At 58.1% G+C, this 20,048-nt stretch overlaps 2 protein-coding genes across 2 annotated transcripts in view; one reads left to right on the forward strand and one right to left on the reverse strand.

The window, feature by feature from the left end:
- Nucleotides 1-1,153: 1,153 nt before the first annotated feature.
- The window catches only part of RSPH14 (radial spoke head 14 homolog), a 61,973-nt gene continuing 43,078 nt past the window's right edge, over nt 1,154-20,048 (forward strand). Inside the window, exons 1-4 of the mRNA XM_082416354.1 lie at nt 1,154-1,233; nt 2,313-2,579; nt 3,600-3,702; nt 6,324-6,442. Of these exons, the coding sequence (XP_082272480.1) occupies nt 2,381-2,579; nt 3,600-3,702; nt 6,324-6,442 (421 nt within the window). The 5' untranslated portion in view covers nt 1,154-1,233; nt 2,313-2,380. The remainder of the gene's footprint in view (nt 1,234-2,312; nt 2,580-3,599; nt 3,703-6,323; nt 6,443-20,048) is intronic.
- Nucleotides 12,085-20,048, reverse strand: part of GNAZ (G protein subunit alpha z) — a 42,441-nt gene continuing 34,477 nt past the window's right edge. Inside the window, exon 3 of the mRNA XM_082416351.1 lies at nt 12,085-13,772. Coding sequence (XP_082272477.1) covers nt 13,428-13,772 — 345 coding nt within the window. The 3' untranslated portion in view covers nt 12,085-13,427. The remainder of the gene's footprint in view (nt 13,773-20,048) is intronic.

The following is a 20,048-nucleotide window of genomic DNA, read 5'->3' on the forward strand; positions in this document are numbered from 1 at the left end:
GCAGTAGGGGCAGACAACCACATCACAAAATGGGGTCCATGGCACACAGATCGAAGTCAGTTACCTTCGTTTCAGAGTTAAATGTGCTGGAGGCCGAAGCTTGGTGTCTTTGTTAGTGAGTTTCACTGTTAAGGGCTGAGGCGTCAGGGTGAGCTTCCCTGAGTTGCTCAACTTCCTCCTCAGTTTACTCTGGTATAAAATGGACCTGACTATGTACTTCAAGGGTTTGTTGTGAGGATCACACAAGATGGTGAAAGTGCTTTGATTATGAAGCTTGACTCAAATCCATTAACCATTCACTCCTTCTACACTTACTGAAAGGCCTCCTGGTATATTCCTGGCACTGGGGAGGCAAGGAACCTGGACCGAAGTGGCCTCCACCCTCAGGGAAGTCTGTTGGGGGAAACAGACAAGCAAGTAGAGAATAAGAAGAGGGAAGTGTGCCAGTGGGGTAATTAAGCTATAGGATCACTCGCTAATTTGGAGCTGGGGAGAAGGTCGGCTTCCTGGTGGAAGAGTACACCAAGTTGTGTCCTGAAGAACAAAGAAGTGGATAGTGTTACAAGCAGCCCAGCTGCAGGAAAGAGTTAGCCATTTGGGGGATTAAGAAATAATCCAGCATGTGTGGAGGAGGCCATCACCCAGGGCCTTGAGCAGTAGGCTAGGAGTCTGGGCTCTGTCCTGAGACCAGTGGGGAGCCCTGGGAGGGTTTGGTGTATGTGGTGGCTGGCTCTGGCTTGCTTTCAAGAACAACTGCTCTGGTCAGCAGTGCATTGAGTCCACTGCAGGGGCCGACCTGTGTCGTCACCAGCCAGTCAGCCTGCCGAGGAAGGAGCCTGGACCAGGGCTAAGCAGTCCTGGGATCAGGCCTGAGTGATTCAGCAGAAGCTACTGAACCTCTTTGAGGTTCCTATCCGTAAAATGGAGAATGTTATCACCTCACAGGTTTACTCTGAGAATTAACAGCGTGCCAAGTGCCCAGTACAGAGAAAGGCGCACACAGACACTTCCCTTCTGCACTACGAACAAAGCTGAGCCGCCTTTGTTCTCCACAGTAACCCTGTAAAATATCACCACCCCCACTTTACTGCCGGCCCTGGCCTGGGGATGTTCGCGCCTGCGCGGTGGGCGCCGAGTGTGCAAGAGCTGCGTGGCGGACGCCGCTCGGGGTCGCCTGGCAACCGGGTCGCCTGGCAACGGGCGTGCGCTACAGAACCTTGCGCGCTGAAGCAGGTGAGTCTGCAGCGGCCGACAGGGGCCAGGGGACAGGGGTCCCCAGACCCACCCAGTCCTGATCAACAGGCCCCGCGCCCTCCCACCCCAAGGCAGCCCATACCCCTTAGATGAGGGTAGGCCCCTGTCCCTGGCGCCCACCGTTTCCTGAGAGGGGAGCCCCGATCCCAAATGGCCGGGCCCCCTCTCCTGTTCCAGCCCGGCCCCCTCTCCTCCTTCCCTAGTCACCAGTTGCCCGGAATCAGAGTCCGGTTCACCTCTCTTAGTGGAGTCGATTCCCACAGGCTGGGACTTGTCACTGCCACTAAACGCGGTCACAACCACCATCAGCTTAATAATAACTCAGCCAAAGTATCTGGAGCCCTGGTGAGCCAGGCTCAAGAGTCTCAGCGAATATGGCAGCTTGGCGGGGGTCGGGGGTTGGGGTGGGGGTGGGTGCTATTATCATCTCCCTTTTGAGCTGCAGAAAGACACAGAGGAAATTAAGGGCCACCCACTGGCTTGGGTCTGGAGCCCATTCTTAACTACTAAGCCACACTGCCTACAGTTGCTCAAAGTGTGTGTGTAATAAAAATAAATCACACTTTAACCTTATTTCCTTCTCTATGGATGTGCCGGAAGCATCCAACTGTGGGTCCCTGATGGGTGAATGTGCTAGACCCAGATTTGAACATTGGTTCCTATCCTAGTTTGTGACCTCCACAGCTCATTGTCCCTAAACCTCAGTTTCCTCCTTCATAAAATGTGGGTAATAGAAGTCCCCTCCTCCTGGGGTAGCTGAGTTGGATATTAGGTATTGCTGGCACAAGATAAGCACTGAATGGAGCTGATACAGTGTTTGCTTATTTGGCTTAGTTTGTGTTTTCAATGCCTTTGTCCCAAGGCCCAGCCTATAAAGTATCGGGAGAACTCTGAAGTTTGCAGTTAGGGCTGCCACTTCACTGTGAAGTTTGGGCTTCACTGTGACCTTGAACAAATCCCTTCATTGCTCTCACTCTCAGTTTGCTCATCTGTAAAATGGAAGTAAAAATACCAAATCACAGTAGCAATGATGACAACTTTTGGGTTCTTTTAATCAGTGGTTTCTGCAGAGCTTCACTTTGAAAGCTACAGAGTCGCCCTGTGCAGGAGTGGGAGGCGTGGCAAGATGGCCCACGCCCAGATCTCCAAGTACCTGCCCCCTGACATCAACCCCACCCAGGCTGCCATTGCCTACGGCTGCCGGGCGCTGCCCAAGCTGAACGAGGAGCTGCAGTCGGAGGACCTGTTGACAAGGCAGAAAGCCCTCATGGCCCTGTGTGACCTCATGCACGACCCTGAGCACGTCTACACGGCCATCCGCATAGGTGAGCGTGGCACAGCCCAAGTGACCACGACTGGGGTCTGGATGGACAGACACAGAGCAGCTTGAGGTGGCCCCTTCACAGCATCCCTCCCAGCTGGTCAGTCCATCTTCAACTGGACACCACCAGTGGTCAGCCCCCTCTGCTATGACTCAACCCGGTGGCCACACATCCACCAAATAGGCCTTTATCTGTCTCATCCGCAAGGCTGTCACAGAAGATAGGCACTGGCCCTACTGAAACCACACATACACGGGGACCTGTGTCCATTGTGTCCCACTCTCTTAATTACCCACATAAGAGTTGAGTTGATTTTAGTGGCACGGTCACACCTGTCCCAGATCAGGCCCACGATGAGTGAACTGCCGCCTCTCCCACCAGCCTTATCTGAAGGGCTAGTTTAATCCCAGAGATGGTGGCAGCGGTCCCAGTCTGGCCTCCTATGCCGGGTGGAGCTTCAATAATAAAGGTTGCTATTTAACGAGCCCGACTCTGGGCCAGCACTGCCATACGTGCAGTGCCCGTGTTATCTTAGTCCTCGTAGCACTGGCCCTGGGAGGGAAGGAACCTCCTCAACCCACAGAGAAGAAAATGGAGGCTCAGAGAGAAGCAGTGTGAGGCTAGGGTTGCCCCATAAGTAAATAAGGCAAGATATCAGGTGCTCAGTCTGGCTTCCTGAGGTGTAACCCTTTCAAGGGTACACGATTAGTGGGTGACAAGGTTGGAATTTGACTTCCAGTCTCTCCAAGTGCAAAGGGCATTTTCTGAACCCCGTGGAGGACTGGGAGGAGGTGTGCAGAGATTCACGAGGGGGGTTGGATGACAGGGTCCTGGGGGATGAGCCTTTCTAGCACCCAGAGCTCCCGCCAGTGGCTCTGAAACACTCCATCACCCACACGATGCCCTCACACCCGCAAACAGTAGAGCCCTGGTGCTCTTGTTCTGGACATCGGCTCACTTGTCGACTTCTAGGTTAGCTGGTTTCTGAGCTTGGTGAATGTTCAGAGGTTTTTCTGCCCGTAGGCTGCCTGGAGAGCCTGAAAGCTTTGCTGAAGGACACCAACGACCTGGTACGCATCAAGACCACTGAGGTGCTCTATGTCATGGCCACCCACAACGTGGGCAGGTGGGCAGCTGCGTCTGGGTATCAATGTCACGCTTTGGAGCCGCACCCCTCCCCTGGGTGGCACGCCCTTGAACGACCTTGAATGAGCTGCTCGCGGGGCAGGGAGTTAAATGAGTTCATGCACGTGAAGTGTCAGCCCCGTGGTGGCTTGGGTGGCCCCGGGCACTCTCTCTCTGGTTCCCTCTCCCCACCGATGGGCGGTCTTTGGGAACTCACACACCCGCTTGCTCAGGGCCACCACCAGATGGCCGCCTCAGCCCCTCGGTCCCCTCGACCCCCCCAGCTCCCCGTCTCTTCTCTGGGTTCTGATGTCAGGTCCCTGGGAGGTGGGTGGCCAGCCCAATCCCTGCGCCGTCCTGGCCCAACAGGTCGCTATGAACTGGATGCGTGTGGGGAGGTGGTGACACAGTGAGCGCCCCAGTTCACAGGTGTTGCACCAAACAGGGCAGACTGGTGCCCGGGAGGACGGGGGAGTGAGCTCGAACCTGGCATCTGCAGGGCCGCACTTTCCTGCTCTGACCTGGCAAGGCTCTTGGTCGAGTCTCACTGTTCTCATCTAAGACAGATCCGGCAAAGTGCTTTCTCTCATTCTTCCTGTTCCTTTTTCCTCTTTCCGGACCCGATTTGGACATTAGGAGTAACCCCAGGGAGGGTGACGGAGGCTGAGAGGAGGGATGCTTGAAGTTTGGGGATTACAGGAAACTACGAGCCCAGTGACGGTGACCGTAGGTCTGTTTATCCTCATAGGAGGTGTGGGGGGTGGTTCCTGGCTGTAGCCACTTTAGCAGGGGGGACTCGGTGCAGAAACCGTCACCGACTGAGGACCTGATGTGACTGGCACACTGGTCTCCAATGTCCCTCCCAGCACCACCGCAAGGGGCGGGGAGGAGCCCGGAGCAGGCAGCTGGTGTGCCCAGGGTCCAGGATTCCAAGACCCAGCTCACTCCAGCACACCACGCTGGACAAAGGGCAGAAGTGACCGGGGCCGACTTCTGAAGTCCGCCGGGCTCAATGGTCATCTCACCCCTCGAGCCCTGAGTAACTGCCCATGTTGAAACCTCCTGCCTTCCTGGACCCACACAAGGAGTGACGGGAAGCGGATGAGCGTGGAAGCCAGGGGCCTGGCCTCTTGTCACCTTGGGGAGTTACAGCTTACAGAGCTGACTTACCAGCAGGGTGACTCGGAGTGGGCGCCTGGTCGCGGAGTGAAGAGGCCCAGACACCTCACACCGGGGGTCAGGGAAGGCCCCTGCAACTTGGGGGTCCCACTGTGATTTCCTTCTCCCAGAACGACCCATACAGACCTCACGGCAGAGCACAGTCAGGCACTTCCTCTGTGCTGGGCACTGGGCCAGGCCCCGCTCTGACTTCTCATTTAGTTCTGACCCCAGCCTCGAGAGCTGCAGCCTTGAAGCCCTCACCAGACGTGACTGGGCCCAGCAGTTAGTTGGTTAATCAGAAGGAATGGTTAAAAAGCCAGGATTGGAAGAAATTGTATCTTCCCTTCAAACAGTTCATCTTAACCCCAAACCCCTAAGCGATTAGGCAGCCACCAATCCCTGTGTGCCTCTCTCTTCTTGGCTGTGGGATGAACAGCCACTCCACTGGATGGAGCTTCCCATCATCTTTTTTGCTTAAACCAGCACCTGTAACATCATGGAGCTTTGATTCTTTAAAGTAGAGCAAGCACTCAGACACTAATGAAGTAATCTGCATGCAAAACCCTTCTAGAATCTTTACAATCATCTCACTATTTTTTTTTATAAATTTATTTATTTATTTTTGGCTGCATTGGGTCTTTGTTGCTGCTCATGGGCTTTCTCTAGTTGTGGCGAGCGGGGGCTACTCTTCGTTGCAGTGCGCAGGCTTCTCATTGTGGTGGCTTCTCTTGTTGCGGAGCACGGGCTCTAGGTGTGCGGGCTTCAGTAGTTGTGGCACGTGGGCTTCAGTAGTTGTGGCTCGCGGGCTCTAGAGCACAGGCTCAGTAGTTGTGGTGCACAGGCTTAGTTGCTCCACGGCATGTGGGATCTTCCCGGACCAGGGCTTGAACCCATGTCCCCTGCATTGGCAGGTGGATTCTTAACCACTGTGCCACCAGGGAAGCCCTATTTATTTATTTTATTTTTTTAGACACTGACTTTGGAGTCTTCCCAAAGCATTCACCTTTGTTTTCATACGGAAATCAAAACAAAAACAAAAACCACCAACTCTTCTCCCATTGAATTGGCTTACCTGCTATTCAATGAATCTATATCATTATAACAAGAAGCAAAACAGGCCTACGTGGGTTTGGAGGCACGTGGCTGCCCTGGACAGTCCGCAGGTGTGTGCCCGGCAGGTGGAGAAAGGCGGTCAGCTCAGCCCGGCTGCTCAGGGGAGGTCGGTTATGCGCTTCTGTTGCCTGGAGTCGTCCTGCACCACTCAGGCCGCACTGCTCTCACCCGACGTGAGGGCCACCCCCAGCCTGTGCCTTCTCTCCGAAGGCCGCAGGAATGCGGTCCCATCCAGCTGGCACGGGCTTAGGTTCCAGGGGGACGGGAGGGCAGGCAACCGCCTCTACGTTCTTGTTGGATCCTCTCCTGGCACGTTCGTTGTGTCTAAATCCCACTTCTCTTCCCCAGAGATGGCTTTTTAGAGCATGACGTCATCCACGCCCTGTCCTTCCTGCTGAGCGACCCCCAATCAGCCTGCCGGGAGAACCTGCACCTGGCCTTCAAGCACCTGGCGCAGCTGCCTGCAGGTAGGCTCACCGTGGGCGCTTGGGTGGCCCTCGGCCTCCTCTCCCAGTCAGGCGCCTGCCGTGCTGATCACAGTTTAGAGCATATTTTTTAAAAAGCTATGCTTTTATTAAGGTACCCTATACATGTTAAAAAGGCACACGTCATACGTGAACGCTTGATTAACTCGTACTAAGTGAACCTGCCACTTCCGGGCACTGCTACCCAGATCAAGAAATGTGCGGAGTATGGCCAGCACCTGCCCCTCCCAGTCACCACGCCTCACCCAAACGTAAACAGGCTGATTTGTCTTCAGTTTATAAGACCATGGGTTAGTTTGTGCCTCTTTAAACTTTACATAAGTGGAAACATACAGTCTGTAATATTTTGTTTCTAGCTTCTTTGTGTCTGTTGTGTGTTGTGTATTACTGATTTTTGCCGATTTGCTCTGGAGTGTGGTATGCACACTATGTGAGGGCGCTACGGTTTGTTTATCCTGTCTGTTGCTGATGGCCATTTGAACTGTTTCTAGTGTGTGGCAGCTGAGAACACAGTGGTCGCTAACATTCTTACAAATGTCTTTCGATGGATGGACATGTGTATGCATTTCTTTTGAGATATGCCTTGGAGAGAATTGCTGGGCACAGGGCAACTTTATGTCCAGCTTTAGAAGGTACTACAAATGGCTTCCTAAAAGAGTTTCGCCAATTTACGCTCCCACCAGTAGTGTATGAGGGTCCCAGGCGTTCTGTATCCGCACCCACACTTGATCTTTTGGCTATGATGGTGGGTGTGTGCTTGCGTCTCACTTTGGTTTTCATTTGTATTTCCCTGGTGACAAGAGCCCCGTAAATGTCCTCTTGTGAGAAGCACCAGAGCACGTTTTTAAGGGTGAAAGACCCCACCCCCTGGCTCACCGTCCCCTTCAGCTGACTGCTCCTGCTAATTTGATGCCGAGTCCAGGGTAATGGCCACCCGCTGACTGACCGCAGCTGGAGGGTTGAGATTCGTGTCAGGTTGACACCCATCCTGTCACAAGACACAATGAGCATTTTTAAATGAGGGACTCATTCCAAGAGGCAGGATATCAGGCCTTAAAGGGGGTTCCTTAAGGCCGACACGGGCCTTAAGATGTCCTGGGCCAGGAGTCGGACAGATCAGGTCCCTCTGCCGTCCCCTCATTCCCCGTGTGCCCCTAGACAGGCTGCTTCCCCATCTGGGACGTTGAGGCAGATGGGACACCCCCCCACCCAGAGGCCTGAAGTGAGGACCAGGCGGGAACACTCCCCGAATCAGGGCCCAGAGAGAAATGACTAAGGGGACAGGTGCAGAGAGGCAGGTTGAGCAAAGCCCTGGGAGCTGGGGTTGCTGACCGGCCGGGACCATGCCCTCCTCTAGCTGGGCTGGGCTGGGTGTGCCAGGCCGGACAGCAGAACCCCGGGTGGTCTTTTTAAAAGACCACCTTATCGCTGGCCCTATCCCATGTCACCTGGTGGGCCCTGCCCACATCTTCCTTGAACGCACCTTGGCTGGTTCTCCTGGGCGACCATGGTTGAGGGCCCCTGGGATATCGGGGCCTCTCCATAAAGGACCAGTTCTGGGGCTGAGCTCCACAGATGCCTCTGCTCAGCACTCAGAAACATTCCTTCTCGGGGTGTGGAGAGAGGGGACTTGCCGTTTCTCACTCAAGGCTCTTAAAATTATTGTGACCTGTGTAAGCGTTCAGGGGAAGAGAGAGATGATGATAACGAACATCAGGAACCATCACCAGATTTGCTAAATCTTAACATTCAACCATATTTCATATTTGCTTGAGATTTTTGCTTAAAAAAAATACAGCCCCCTGTGAACCTCCCCCACCCAGCACCCTTTCTCCTGCCTTCCCTGGAGCCACCAGTAGTGAGTGACTTCATCCCCAACACATGTCTTTGTATTATTCCCTGGCGGTCCAGCGGTTAGGATTCTGCGCTTCCACTCAAGGGGGCATAGGTGTAATTATATATAGATCTTGCCTTGCATGTTTTAAAAACTCTCTAAATGTATTTTGCTGTACGTATCCCTTTGGTACTTGAAAAACCTAATGCTATCATTGGGAATGTACCCATGTGTGTCACGGGCTCCATTTCCTGATTATAACCCCAGCCTGCCCATCCCTTGTTTGAACGTGTGTACTTACATTCAGTGAACTTACTCCAGTCCGGCGGACCTGCATGTGCTGGTTTTCCCCAGGACTTCCCCAGAGAAGGGCATCATGGGGCCGGAGATCACAATTGCTTCCCAGCCGGGAGAGCCCATCGTGCTCCCTCCCGGCAGCCTGGCCGAGTGCTGAGCTGCGTAGCTGTCGCTGTCCTATGGCTCTGCCATCCCCCAAGGCTGGGAAGGGGCGTCTTCTCTCTGCCTAGCACCGCCTCCATCTCCTCTCCTGCCCAGGGCCTCCCAGGAGCCTGAGCCCATTCTGCTGAGTTGTTTTTTCCATTTCTCATTGATTTGAGGGAGTGCTTCGTTTATCCGAGATTCTAACTCTTTGCTGGTCACACATATTGCAAATATCACTTCCCAGGCTATCTGCGTGGCTTTTCTCTGTTTGTTTATTCATTGGTCCAGCAGTTTTTCATTTGAATAGTAGTGAGTTTCATCAATCTTTTCCTTTGTGACTTTTTTCTTTTTTTGTGGTGTTATTTAAGAGAATTTGTTGCTAAGAGCTCATGGAGGTATCCTGCCATATTTTCTTCTAAAAGTGAAAGAATTTTGCTTTCCACACTCAGTCCGAGAAGGTACCTGGGCCAGCCCAACACTGTCTTCATTACAAAAGCTCTAGGTATTCTGGGTTCTGGTGGACAGGCTGGAATCCGCAAGCACTAGGCTCACCATGGGGAGCAGGGGGGTGTAGTTTGCACTTTATCGCAGGATTTATCACAGGATTTCCTGGGTGTTGTTCGTTGTCCGTGCCCAGAGGGAGGCCTGGGACACTGGGGAGGGGTAGGTAGCAGTGGGCGGGGTGTGGGTGGGTGGCTGGAGGGAGGGAGGGGGACATGCAGTGTGGTAGGCGCCCCAGGAGGAACATCTGAGGGGGCCCTGAGCACAGCGGCTCCTGGGTTGGCCCGTGCAGCCGTGTCCTGGGGGTGTCCTCGCTGGGCCTGTGGGTGGGGGTCTGGGTGGGTGAAGGCATCTACTTCTGGGGCTGCACTCTTACCAGCATGGGGCCTCGGGCACTACTGAAGCCCATCGGGAGCAACAGGTCACAGGGGGCCGGCGGCTCTTCTGGGACGGTCTGCATGCAGGGCGCAGCGGCTCTCGTGCTGGTGGTCATGGGTCTGGGTTCTCTATCCACGGCCACGACCAGAAGGACCCTCTGCACCTGGTGGAGTGCTGGGCACGTGGCTGGCACTCAACAAATACTGGTTGTTTAGCAGTTTCTATGCAGGATTTTAAAGGACGATTTGTCGGCTGTTTTCCTGCTGCACTTCACGCCCATGTGTTGGGGTATCTGTGGGGACGAGGCCTTTCCGGGGTCCTGGCGTGCCCGGCCAGGTCCAGCTGGCTGCGTGGTTTCCCAGAGTGGCCAGCAGGGGGCGCCGCAGGACCAGCCACCACCCAGCAGGGCTGCTCCGGCTCTCAGGCCTGGGCCTGCTTGTCAGGAGAGGAGAAATCGTGGGGCAAATGCCAGGTGCCCCGTCTTCCAGGCCCTGAGTGGCCGGCCGCCAGGAATGCTGGAGGAACCCGTCTCCTCCCTGTGTGGACACAGCATCCTGTAGGAGAGGGCTCCAGGCTGACACCCAGGATTCTCCTGTAACTGGATTTGGGGGCCCCCTGGAAGTGTCCCCAACCCCTCAGGCCCTCTGATGGTGGTCTCAGGCTCTGCCTGGCACACACAGTGCTGGGCGCTGAGAGCCGCCGGCCCACCTTTAGGGCAGCTCCACTGTCCCGACCCGTTCATGTGCAGCTGGGCTGCAGACAGAGGCAGGTGCCCTCCCTGCCCAGAGGAGAGAGCCAGGGCTGGGCGGGGAGGTGGCGGGGGCATTCCTGGCATCCCGCCATCACCATTGGGGGCTGGAGAGAGATGGGGGCACTGCGTCCATGGGAGCACAGGGTGAGGGGTGGACATCCTCAGCCTGACAGCCCTTGGCAGACAGTAGCCCCCCCCTCCCCACCCAGACTTAGCAAAGCACGAGGCCCCCCAGCGGTGACCCTGCCCCTCTGGCAAGGGGACCCTCTCCCCTCAGGGCCGTCCTCCACCAACTCTGGCCCCCTCTCCCCGTCCCCTCTGCTGGGCCTGGGCTTGCAGCTAATGCCGTGTCTGTGGACCTCTCTGGATGCAGCTTAGCACGTGCCTCCCCCGTGCCAGGCACTGCTCAGGCAGCAGCAGGGGAAGGAGGCGGGTCAGACGGTGCAAACACCCCTTCCTGCCTCACCCTGGCCTGGGCGCTCTTCCATGGCCTGGGGTGCTGGGCCCCGAGGGGATGATGGGTCTTGGGCCGTGAGGATGGGGACGGTCCTGTCAGCAGAGGGATCAGCTGGTGAGAGGAAGAACCGGGGCAGATAAAGACTGAGGGGGAGGGGGTGAGGGGACCACTGTCCCAGGTAAGCCTCCTCCCCTCCTTGAACACGTCTGGGCAGGAGGCAGAATCCTTCCATTTCCCTCTCACTGTGTATTTTTAGTTAAAGATGCTCACGCTGAGATTACTGCTCTTTTCACAGTTGGCATTAAAGTGCAAAATAAGTCTCAAAGATCTTAAGTCACAGGTTATTTCTTATACAAAAGCCCCCTTGGGTTTTCGCTGTTTGGTGATGTGGGAAGGTGTGAAGGGGACCCCCACTTGGGCTCAGGGGTGGGGTGAACAAAAGCCAGGTCCGTGTGTCTGAGTGCTGGGTACCTACACACGTGTGTGTCTGTCTGTATCCCTCCCTTGGGGCTTCATGCCCGGTCCTGGGTTTGAGGCAGCGACATGGGGTAGCTCTGTGCCCCCGTGGGCTCCTGCCCTGGCCATCCAGGTGCAGAGCTGGGCGAGGACCCAGGTGTCGGGAGGCACCGGCCCCCTCTGCTCCTCCTGGGGAGGATGGCTCCACTGCTCCCTGACCTCTTGACCTTGGGCATCTTTCCTCATCTGTAAAATGGCTCACCACTGACACCCTGCCGCAGGGATGAGTGTGAAATAAGATAGTCTGTAAGGAGCCTGGTGCAATGTGAACAAAATTCCTTGACTAGTGTTTTCCATCCCTTGGCCCCCTAACCACACTGGCGACTCAGCCAACGGTGGGCCGGCGGGGCCCCTCCTCCAAACACCCTGCAGGCTCGCCGTTCACTGCCGGGGGCTGTCAGCACCCTCCAAGCCCACTGGGCATCTCTTCTGCTCTGTGGGGATGATTCTGACCCTAGTGGAGGTGTCTTTAGGGTTGGGGGAAGTCCAGGTGATGGTGCAGCCTGGGCTGGTGCCATCGTTACCCCCAAACCTCAGCCCCTTGGGACACACAGGCCTGGCAGATCTCCCTCTTTTGCAGCGTCTTTCTACTCTTGGGGTTGTTTGTTCTTGACATTCATTTCAAAACGGTTTTTCCTAAACATGTGGAGGGAGGGGGGAGAGAAAAAGGAACCTCAGTACGGACGGTGTCCCCGCCACCCTCCTGCACGCTGTCTACACACACAGCACTCGGGACGAGGCTTGGCTCATTCAGGATATTTTATTTTCGTAAAGTAGACAATCTCGGACTTTCGTGCGATCATCAGCTCCTCTTTCCCTCTCGACATCCCTTAAAGTCCTCGGCTGTGACTCCTCACACCAACCTCGGGCTCAGGGTACCAAAGGCCGAGAGGAGGTTTGGCAAGGGCTCTGGTGGCGCCTTCGTGTTTGCACGCGGCCCTCAGCCAAGGTAATCCACGTGGCGGTGGCGGTGGCAGTGCTGCGGGCCCTGGGCAGGAAGGGCCTCCCTCAGGCTGCGAGGCGGCCGAGCCTTCACAGGAGTCGAGGCTGCCCTCTGGCCTCCCTTTCCTCCACTTGCAGAAAAGCCACAGGTAATTTACTCTTTAAATACCAAGACATTTAGCTATTGTTCGTTCGCTCCTGGGTGAAGGACCTTCTTTAAATACATCACATTTATTTTCTGAAAGAAAAACGAAGCAGAAACCGCACCAGTAACAAGAGGACGCTGCACGGGCTTATGTACAACTTGGCGCCGAGGCTGCTGCCGGGCGCAGAGGGACAGACTCGTCCAGGTAACAATTTTACACTCAGCAAAGCCAGACACAAAAAAGGACCACCCGAAAAAAAAAAAATAGGTTTTGAAAATCTGCATTTAAAAAAGAATACTCAACTGCATTGGAAGTTTTCTGTATTTCTGCGAAACACCACGAGATTTGGCCAAAAAAAAAGAAAGAAAAAAAAAAGACGTCAGAGGAGAAAAACCAGGTTTCGGTTTATAAAACGTCCGACTCGTAGAAGAAAAGCTGGCGCCCAGCTGGCCTGGTCTGAGACAAGTTGCGCCACGCGTGTCACCATGTGGAGTTTTGCTGCATATTCCGAAGCGGTTTAAAAAGAGCTGTGAGTGGCCGGAGGGCTGGTCAGTGCTGTTGCAGGCCTGGTGCCCGGTCCTAGCGCGTACGTGGGGCGGCGTGGCCCCTGCTCTGGGTCGCCTCCCAGGGAGCCGGCCGCCCCTCCCTGTGGTCCCTCGGACCCCCATGCAGAGTGGGGCCACGTCGGGAAGGCAGGGTGATGTGGCAGGAGGGGCTCGGAGTGGACTTGGTGACAGCTCCTCAAGTCTTCATGGGACCTCAGCCACGTGGGGAGCCTGCTGTCTGCAGAGCGTGCACGTGTGTGTGTGCGTGTGTGTGTGTGCGCAAGTGTGTCTACTTACCTAGCGATCTATCCGTACATATTCATGTTTGCGGAAACGTGGGGGCCGAGGAGGTGGGGCGGGGGACACGCTCCGGGCCCCCGTTTTCTGCCCCCGTGCTGGTCACCAGCGCGAGTGGGGGTGTGATACCCCAGTTTCGCCACAGCCGACGCTGGCTCCTCAGCAGAGGCCGATGTACTTGAGGTTGTTCTGGATGATGACGTCGGTCACGGCGTCAAACACGAACTGGATGTTACTGGTGTCGGTGGCACAGGTGAAGTGGGAGTAGATCTCCTTGGTCTCCTTGTTGCGGTTCAGGTCCTCGAACTGCCGCTGGATGTAGACGGCGGCCTCCTCGTAGGTGTTCTGGCCGCTGTACTCAGGGAAGCACACGGTGAGTGGGATGCGCCGGATCTTCTGCGCCAGCAGGTCCTTCTTGTTGAGGAAGAGGATGAGGGAGGTACTGACGAACCAGTTGTTGTTGCAGATGGAGTCAAAGAGGCGCAGGCTCTCTGCCATCCGGCTCTGGGGGGGGAGGGGGGGCGGTCAGCACGGCCCGGCCCTGCCAGGCCCAAGAGCACCCTCCCCGCCGGGCCCCAGCCGGCCCTGTGCCCTCCGACCCCACTGGCCCCCTCTGGCCCCCGTGGTCACTGACAGCACGTGGCTTCAGGGCTGCCTGCACGGGCAAGCCCCCCTCCCATGGGGGCACTGTCGCCGCATCCCCCGCAGGCAGTGCGTGGGCAGCCTCCCCAGCAGTCAGCTCCGCCTGCTGAGGTTTGGCTGGCCCCGTGCCTCCATCCTGTCAGGCGGGGCATCAGTCCTCACTGGAGTCCGCGAGGGGGAGGCCTGTGTTCACGAAAGCAAGGGTGCAGGGCAGAGCTGGGCAGGCCTGGCCCCTGCCGGCGGTGTGCTCACTCAAGGCCACATGGAGGATCCCGTGGCCGCGCCGCCCCCACCAGCACAGAGGACGCGAGGACGGTGGCCAGGAGGCACCGTGACCACAGAGCGTGGCCCTGGCCCTCTCCACCTCCCCTTGAGGACCGTGACCCTGCTGTGGAGCCTCTGGGTTTTCAAGGAACCCAGGGCCCTCGTCTGACTCCCACGCACAACTGACCGTCCTACTTCTAAAAGGACTCCTGCTGCTGGTGAAAGCTGCCCCGTGTTTGAAAATAATATGAATGAGATGAGCGTCCCAAGTGTGGGGCCAGTGTAGATCGGAGGCATCGGATTTAAGGACTTTTCTGATGATGTGGTAACAACAGGGAAGCAGCAGCTGGTGCTGATGGGTGGACACGGGCACCGGCCTGCTCCACCCTCACACCTTCCTATCCCCATTCTACAGATAAAGAAACTGAGGCCTGGAGAGGCAGGAAATGTGCTCCAAGTCCCACGGCCGGAAGCTCTAGGCTTGCTGCTCCTCCGAGGTGGACGGGCAGTGCTGCTGGCCCCAGGGTGGTGGTGCCCGGGGGAGGCCCCACGAAGCCCTGGTCTCCCAGAGACCCTGCCTTCTCTGAGATACACGGTCTGACAGCATCAGTGCTGAGAAAGAACCCCCCCCCCCAACCACGTAGACATTGCCTCAGGGTCCTGCACTCCACCGGGGAGGGCCCGTTTCCAAAATCCATCCTGTGCCTTCTTTAGAACAAGCTCAGGAATAAGAGAAGCTCTGAAAGTCAGTAGTCTCAGGTCTTGGGTATGTGTGGGGCGGGGTAAGCCTTCTGCAGAGAGAAACAGGATGCAGGACCCCCAGGTGTGCCTGGAGGAGCGGACGACGTTCCACACGCAGTTAAGTGGTGGTCCAGGAACGTCACATTCTACAGGGTAGTAACTAGCGCTTACGGATTCCCGGAAGCTGCGTTGTAGGGACCAGCGGAGCTGTCATATCTCATGGGAATGATGTCATAATCAGGCGCTGTGCTTCTGACCCCAGATTTCACATCAGATAAATAATAGATGTGGCCATTAGCATGTATTCATTAATCCACCGAGCAGACACTTGTTGAGCAGGCTCTGAGGGCCACCAGCAGGTCCCAGATCTCATGCCAGTGATGGGGCCCCAGAGACGAGAGGCCAGTGGCCAGGCCAGGCCCTGGGTGTGGAGTGGGGTTCAAGGGTGGGTGGGCAAGTGTGGAGTGGGGCCAGGCAGGGGTGCTAGGATGGGAATCTGCAGAGGCCTGGGCCTGCCTCCCTGGCCCCTGCTGGGTCACTGGGGGTGAGAGCCGGGTGCCTCCCACAACCAGGCCAGCTGCTCCTGCTGAAACAGTGCACGTGTGCTGAGAGGGGTCGGTCCTCCAGGGCGTGTGGGGGTGGGAAGAGCTCAGCTGCCACGTCCTGCGTAGAGCAGGCCCCAGGGCCCCGACAGGCTGCGTCTGCCCTTCCTGCTCAGCGCACCCCAGGCTGACTTCAGACCCCAGGGGCTGGCCCCTCTACCCCACAGACGTCCCTCCAAGCCTCGCCAGGCAACAGAGGGCAGAGGAGGCCGGCAGGACGGGCACTGCTATGCGGCCTGAGCAGGACAGACAGACGCCCCTTGTGTCCGGCCCTTGCCCACGCCTGGGGCTCCTCTTGCTCTCCAGGCAGGTGGGGCTCAGGTTTCCCTGTTCCCTTCTTCTCCCTTGGGACAAGCTGTGGGGACCCACACGGGCCATCCTTTAGGCGGGCAGCACTCAGGGAGCCCGTGGGAGGCACTGACTGGCCGGGCTGGACAAACACAGGAGCCTGGGAGCTCCACCTGCCCTCCCCCAAAGCCGCTGGGTGAGCACGGCGAAGGGGGCACTGTGCCCCGGGACCCACCACACAGAGGTCCCTCAGCCAGGAGAGGAGCCAGCCCAGAAGGCACTGGGGGGGCAGGGGGAGCTGGAGCCCCTTGGTGCTACCACCACTGCTGTGCAGGCTCCTGGAGCCGGAGCAGGAGCCCGAGCATGGGCGTGCGGGCCGAGCAGCATGCTGACACCTGAATCACAGATCACTGAGAAAGGAACGTGCTGTTTTGAGCTGTTAACTCTGGAAACTGTGAGAAGCTCGCACAAGAGTGTGCGTACGGGAGGAAGGCGCACGGGGCAGGGCCTCCCCCAGGGCCCCCTCCCCGTTCCGCCCGCCCTCCGTGGCCTCAGCCCCGACTCCTCTTCCCAGCCCCGCACCCTGGCGCCCCCTCCTGCCGCACACATCTGGGGTGCTCTGGCACCAGGATGGAATCCCAGTCCCTTGGTCTGCATTCGGGGCCTCCCTGGTCCTGAGGGTGTGCTCAGCCTGGGGGCCAGCTGTGGCCCCGTTCTCCCCAACGCCTCCCTGGCACCCGGTTCTGACTCCACCCACTTGGTGCTGTGGGTCACAGGGTTGGGCCCCGTCCTCGTGTGGTCCACTGGGCCCTGGGGTGAATGAAGCTGGGGCAGCTTTGGAGTCACCGGACTCTGCCCATCATGCCTTGTCTTGCCATGACTTCCACCAGCCTGACACAAACATCCTCTCGCTGCAAGCCGGGGAGGCCCCCCACCTCACACAGGGGATGGGGCCCTGGACAGGTGACTCCCAGGGCTGGGTGAGGACCCTGTGTCTGCACCAACCCCAGCGCTCCCCCAGCAGAAGGCCCTCCGCGCCCTCAGCTCTGCAGCTGCTCCTCCCAGGAGAAAATACCCCACGACTGCTCACCTGCGATGCCACCCAGGGCTCTGGTGCCCACCCAGCTCTCTCCAGGAGCTGCTCACAGTGAGACACATCGTGTACAGAGATGACACGGAGCAGATGATTCCCGTCAGAGGCCTGGGCAGCGGTGGCGATCCCATGCTCGGGAAGGGGCAGGAACCAGTGATTTGTAACAGCGCACGTCAGACCCTGGGAAGCAGCTGGACAGTCCCCAGGGTGGCGCACAAGTCATTTCTCAGCCATTTGCAGAGAAAGCTCCTGCTTGGACACGTCCGAATATACTCAACCTCACCGAACAGACTGGACTTTCGCCAGGGGGCTACAGCTGGTGACCCCCCTCTAAGGGGCTTCCAGCTTGCTGGTCGGAGACTGGAACCTTTGCTAAGTGCCGAGCTCAGTGGTGGAGGACTTTATCCTGCGCACGACTGCCACACGACAGCACCCGTGGTGGCCTGGACCAGACTGGCTCCTGGAACATCCTGAGGAGGCTGGGGGCTGGGGTGCGAAGGGGAGCCTCAGCCCTGGTCCCCCATGAAGGCTCCCCTGAGTCACGAAAGGGCAGGTGTCCCTGTTATGGGTACAGATTTGGGGCCTGGGGTTTGCTCTCAACACCAGGGCTTGCTGCACCTTGGACAAGTCCTTTCTCCTCTCCCGGCCTCAGTGTCCTCATCTGTAAAATGGGGATGATCACGACACCCAGCACCAGGACTGCTGCGGGAGCAACACAGTGTTGCTTTGAGAGGAACCAGGTTTGCTGGGCCTCGGCCTGCGGCTGCCTTCCCAACAGACGCTCTGCATGCTACTCAGTGCCGGTGCCCTGGTGTCCTCATCTCCTCTTGTCCAAGACCTGCCTCCCTCCCCACCGGCACAGAGCCTCTGTGGGACGTGGGATGGAGAGGGAGGGGGCTGGACTCTGCAGACCCCAGCTGCCATCCTGAGCCCCCAGGGCCACCAGCACCTCCCTCCAGGCTGCTGGCTCCCAGCTCTGCCTGGTTCCTCTGCTCTGGGGGCTCCGTAACTGCTCAACCTGGAGACCCAATGGCTGCCCAGACCCTGTGACACACACTCAGCCCCTCGCTCACTGTTGCAGGGGCACAGGACAGCACCAAGTGCCAGGCGAGCACCCGTTTCCCTGATTTAATAGGCCAAGAGGGCTGCCTTTGGCTTCCTTGCGGCTGGCTTGGGGGCACTGGCCCCGAATGTGGACACCCAAGTCCAGCCCTGCACTCTACAAAAGGGGAGCACGGGTCCCCCAATGGGCAAGGGGGCCACCCAAACGCTGCCTGCTCGGCTCGCCCTGGGCACAGCAGAAGCTCCAGTCCCAGACCTCATAAAGTACTGGTGATGTCAAGGTTTCAGCCCTTCCCAGAACCGGTCCAAACCCCGGGGCCCGGGAGACCCGGAAACCCCAGCCCGCCGGCACGCCAACAACCTTCACTGCTAGGCCTGCATCCCCCGCCCCTCCTCAGCCTCCGTGGGCAGAGGCGCTCCAGGTGCCCTTCTAGGTGTGAGGGGGATGGAGGAGAGGTGAGCTTGTGGAGTGGCCAACGACGGTCAGAACCCCTGCTCTGCCAGCCGCCAGCTCTTGTTTACTCTGAGCCTCAGTTTCCCCACCTGTAAAGCATGGTCTGTTAGGGATCCTGCTCACGAGGCTGGGGGCTAAAACGTGACACTTCTGGAAAGCTGAGTCTCCATGCCGGGCACCAGTGACCAGAGCGGCCATCACGGCATGATTCAGAGATAAAAGGGGAGGTGGCCTGGAGCAGGGGGCCCTGTGAGGCTAGGATGAGGCCAACAGGAGGCCAGCCACGGCCGAGGCCTGGGGCCGCAGCGGGCAGCCGGCAGGGGGAGGAGGATGCAGCGGGGCTGGGCCTTGGTGCTGGCTCGGCTGCTTGGGGCTCAGAGCCCAGGGAGGCTCTGTCCCGCCCTGGGACTCAGGTTTCTCGTCCCTAACACGAGTTCTCAGTTCCGTTTAGGTCTGGGAAGCCCAGGTCTGCCTGTTGTAGGAGCGCTTGGAGTGTTTGTTCTTGGGAACTGTGAATTTAGCTTTTCACGCTGGAAGCAGAGCTGGGAGGCTGGGCTGCGGACATGAATGAGCTCCATTCACCACGATGGTGCCAGCCCTGAGGCCCAGCCACCAGGCCCGGCCCGGGCAACAGTGCCAGGCTCCAAGGGCGCCGAGGGCGGGACCGGGCAGTGAAGCCTCCTGGCAGCACCCTGGCTGCATGGGCCAAGGGGGAGGGTCCAGCTGGGGCTGGATATCGAGCTGGCACCTTCACAAAGTAACAGCCAAGCCTCTGCTCCCTCTGTGGTGGCGTGGCTCGACGGGCGTGGAGGCGTGGCTGACCCAGCAAGCGGCACATCCCAGCAGGCAGTCTGGGGTCCGTCCTCTGTGCAGCGCTGACTGCCCTCCCCACCTCCACTGCCCGGGAGGCAGGTGAGGCCCAGAGCCCTGTGCTCTGGGCCTGGTGGGTGGGAGGAGCCCCCGAGACCTCCCAGGCCCACCCTGAGCCCTGCCGGGGGATCCGGGCTTGGACATCCCCAGCCTTCTCCAGCGGGGAGAGGGCGAGTGGGCCCCACCATCACACCCAGGTCCCGAGGTCCAGGCAGGTGCACAGGGGTCGGGGTGGAGGGGCCTATGTTAGATGCACCTGCAACTGTGGAAAGGTGTGAAGACAGGATTGTGCCTCCAGAGTAAAACCCCTCCAAGGATGGCACTGGTCGCTCAGGGAAATAGCTTATTCTTTGTCACCAAAGAAGTGGGGGGACTGGTCTTTGGGGGTGAGAGAGGGGTGAGTGTCTTCATCTTCATGCAAAGCTGCAGAGAAGTCTGGTGTGGCTTGGGGGTGCTCAGGGGGCCCTGCTGGGAGGTGCCTTGGGCTCTGCAGGGGAGAGGCCGGGCCCAGCCCGCAGGCTGCCCAGTGGCTTGAAGCCCTGAGCTCCCCTGCTCGTCCACCGAGGGTCCTTATCTTTCCAGAGCTTATTTCCCTTTTGGGTTCCAGCTTGTCTCGGGTCGTGGGGGTGGCTCAGGGGAGCAAGGCCCTGGCTTGCGTCTGCCCTTAGGCTGCAGGATGCAGGCAGGAGGGCTCCCCGGGAACAGGGTGGGGTGGCAAGAAGCAGAGCAACAGTCCCAGACTGAGCTGGAGGCCTCGGGCAGCG

This window comes from Balaenoptera physalus, assembly GCF_965194825.1.
Source record: "Balaenoptera physalus genome assembly, chromosome: 12".
NCBI classification, from domain to species: domain Eukaryota; kingdom Metazoa; phylum Chordata; class Mammalia; order Artiodactyla; family Balaenopteridae; genus Balaenoptera; species Balaenoptera physalus.